The sequence below is a fragment of the Augochlora pura genome, unplaced genomic scaffold, assembly GCF_028453695.1.
Source record: "Augochlora pura isolate Apur16 unplaced genomic scaffold, APUR_v2.2.1 APUR_unplaced_4766, whole genome shotgun sequence".
Taxonomy (NCBI): domain Eukaryota; kingdom Metazoa; phylum Arthropoda; class Insecta; order Hymenoptera; family Halictidae; genus Augochlora; species Augochlora pura.
Window position 1 is genome coordinate 1 of NW_027585159.1, and position 1,796 is coordinate 1,796.

Below are 1,796 nucleotides of genomic sequence, written 5' to 3' on the forward strand. Positions count from 1 at the left end.
CTTAATAACTTCCCCGTATTTGAAATTAATTGGCCCTTTTCAGGGCCGCACAAAATAACGCTGGAAACTTCGGACATGCGTCAATTGTTGAATAATTCGTGATCAGTGTGGAATAATGGTGCAGTGAATGTGAAAGTTAGTGTAATCTGTGCCATTCTACATAAGTCGATTAGATACGTGGATTACAACAATTACAACTGAAATTGATTTACACTGAATTGAAATTTTTGAAATTAATAAGAAATTCATGAAATTCTTGTTTCATGATCGAACGCGGCTCAGAGGCGATACGCGGCCGTCTCTCCTGTCAGCGAGACGGGCTCCAGCCGGCCCTGCTCGCATGCGCAGCAGCACGAAAAATCGTCCGTGCGCAGCCAACTTTATTCGTTAATAACTCGTTAACAAAGTCGCCGATTGCATTTCGGCAAAGGAAAAGGTTACTTGAAATGACCTCAGAACCCCCCTAGTTCCCGATGTTAACATAATTACGAATCACCCTGTATCCGTATGTATGTATACGCTCTTTGTATATGAATGGTCATTCTTTGAGGGCGCATATTTACACCCGTCAGACGGAAAGGGTTAAATGACTCTGATATCGTGGGAATGTTCAAGATCGGCAAATTTTTCGTTCCAATCTTATTCGTTCAAATGTTTTCCATACTGCTGGAATTCTAGAGATAACGTACGATAAATTGCAACTCCTTTCTGATTAACTCGTCAAATAATTTCGACATTGCTGCAATTACTGTCAATGTTCACATTGATAATCGCAAAGCTAGTTTCTAGTTACCTAGTTTCATCAATGAAATTTCACTCGCCATACTTCTCGACATCCATCGATAACGCATGCAGTCAAAACCTAAGCATCCTCACCTCCACAAGCACCACATCATAAGATGGATCCTTCGGCGGGTTTTTCGCGAGCTGCTGGATCTTAGGGTTGCTCAATGACTCGCAGACGTTGTTCCCACCGAAGACAGCTACAGTGTGGGTGACAGATACCATTAATACGTCCTTCAAATCACCGAACGTCACGTTGTTCATGGACTGCCAGGTTGACGGCAAAACGACGATATCGTTGTAATTCGGATATGGTTTTTTCAAAGGGAACGTGCTCACCACGTCCACCTGGTGACCCTTCCTGGCGAGGGCCTTCATCAGGTGTTCGAACATGATGAAGTGACTCTTTCCATTGTATGGGAACAATCCGAGGATCCTGTACCCGTGGCACGTGGAGAGTATTGTGTAGAAACAGATTAGCGCGAACAACTTCATCTTCGATTGTCACTTTGCCCCCTTCTACTTAATTTATTAGGTATAGACCGTTGACCCTAATCGACGACCCTCGAGTAAAGCGTCTTCCAAGGTGGACTGATCGTCTCGAATCAAGCTACGTCAAGGTACTGCCACTACATCTACGATATGTTGAATCGTAGATAAAATGGATTTTTCAAAACGCTGCTTTAGTTTAGATAGGAGTTGACAGCGTGATAAGGAATTGACAAAGTGGCACACTTACTATCTACCTAAAATGAATACTCTTTAGGCGAGCGATTGGCAATTAACATTTTGTTTTTGTTAGAATTTTTTGAAAACCGCGGGTCATCCGCTCATGGCCATACCGATCCGATTGTCGGGTGTTTGAGTCGAGCTGCGGTGTGTGTGATCGCGTCTCGCCCAGTCGGTCGTTGAAGCGCGTAGCGTGCGGACACAAATTAATATCAACAGTTTTTAGTGTTTTACTTCGTCTTGCTGGGTCGCTAGTATCGCGTTTTATGATTTATGGGGGTTGA

General features: G+C 43.6%; 1 protein-coding gene across 1 annotated transcript; it reads right to left on the reverse strand.

Annotated features, from left to right (window-relative positions):
- Nucleotides 1-502: 502 nt before the first annotated feature.
- LOC144477878 (UDP-glucosyltransferase 2-like) lies at nucleotides 503-1,790 on the reverse strand. The gene has a single exon (XM_078195611.1). It carries the CDS (start codon nucleotides 1,276-1,278, stop codon nucleotides 856-858), a length of 423 nt encoding a protein of 140 aa, XP_078051737.1. The 5' UTR covers nucleotides 1,279-1,790; the 3' UTR covers nucleotides 503-855.
- Between the last annotated feature and the right edge of the window lie 6 nt (nucleotides 1,791-1,796).

Excerpts from the sequence above, each read along its gene's own strand:
- LOC144477878 (XM_078195611.1), bottom strand. The coding sequence starts at position 1,278 with ATGAAGTTGTTCGCGCTAATCTGTTTCTACACAATACTCTCCACGTGC.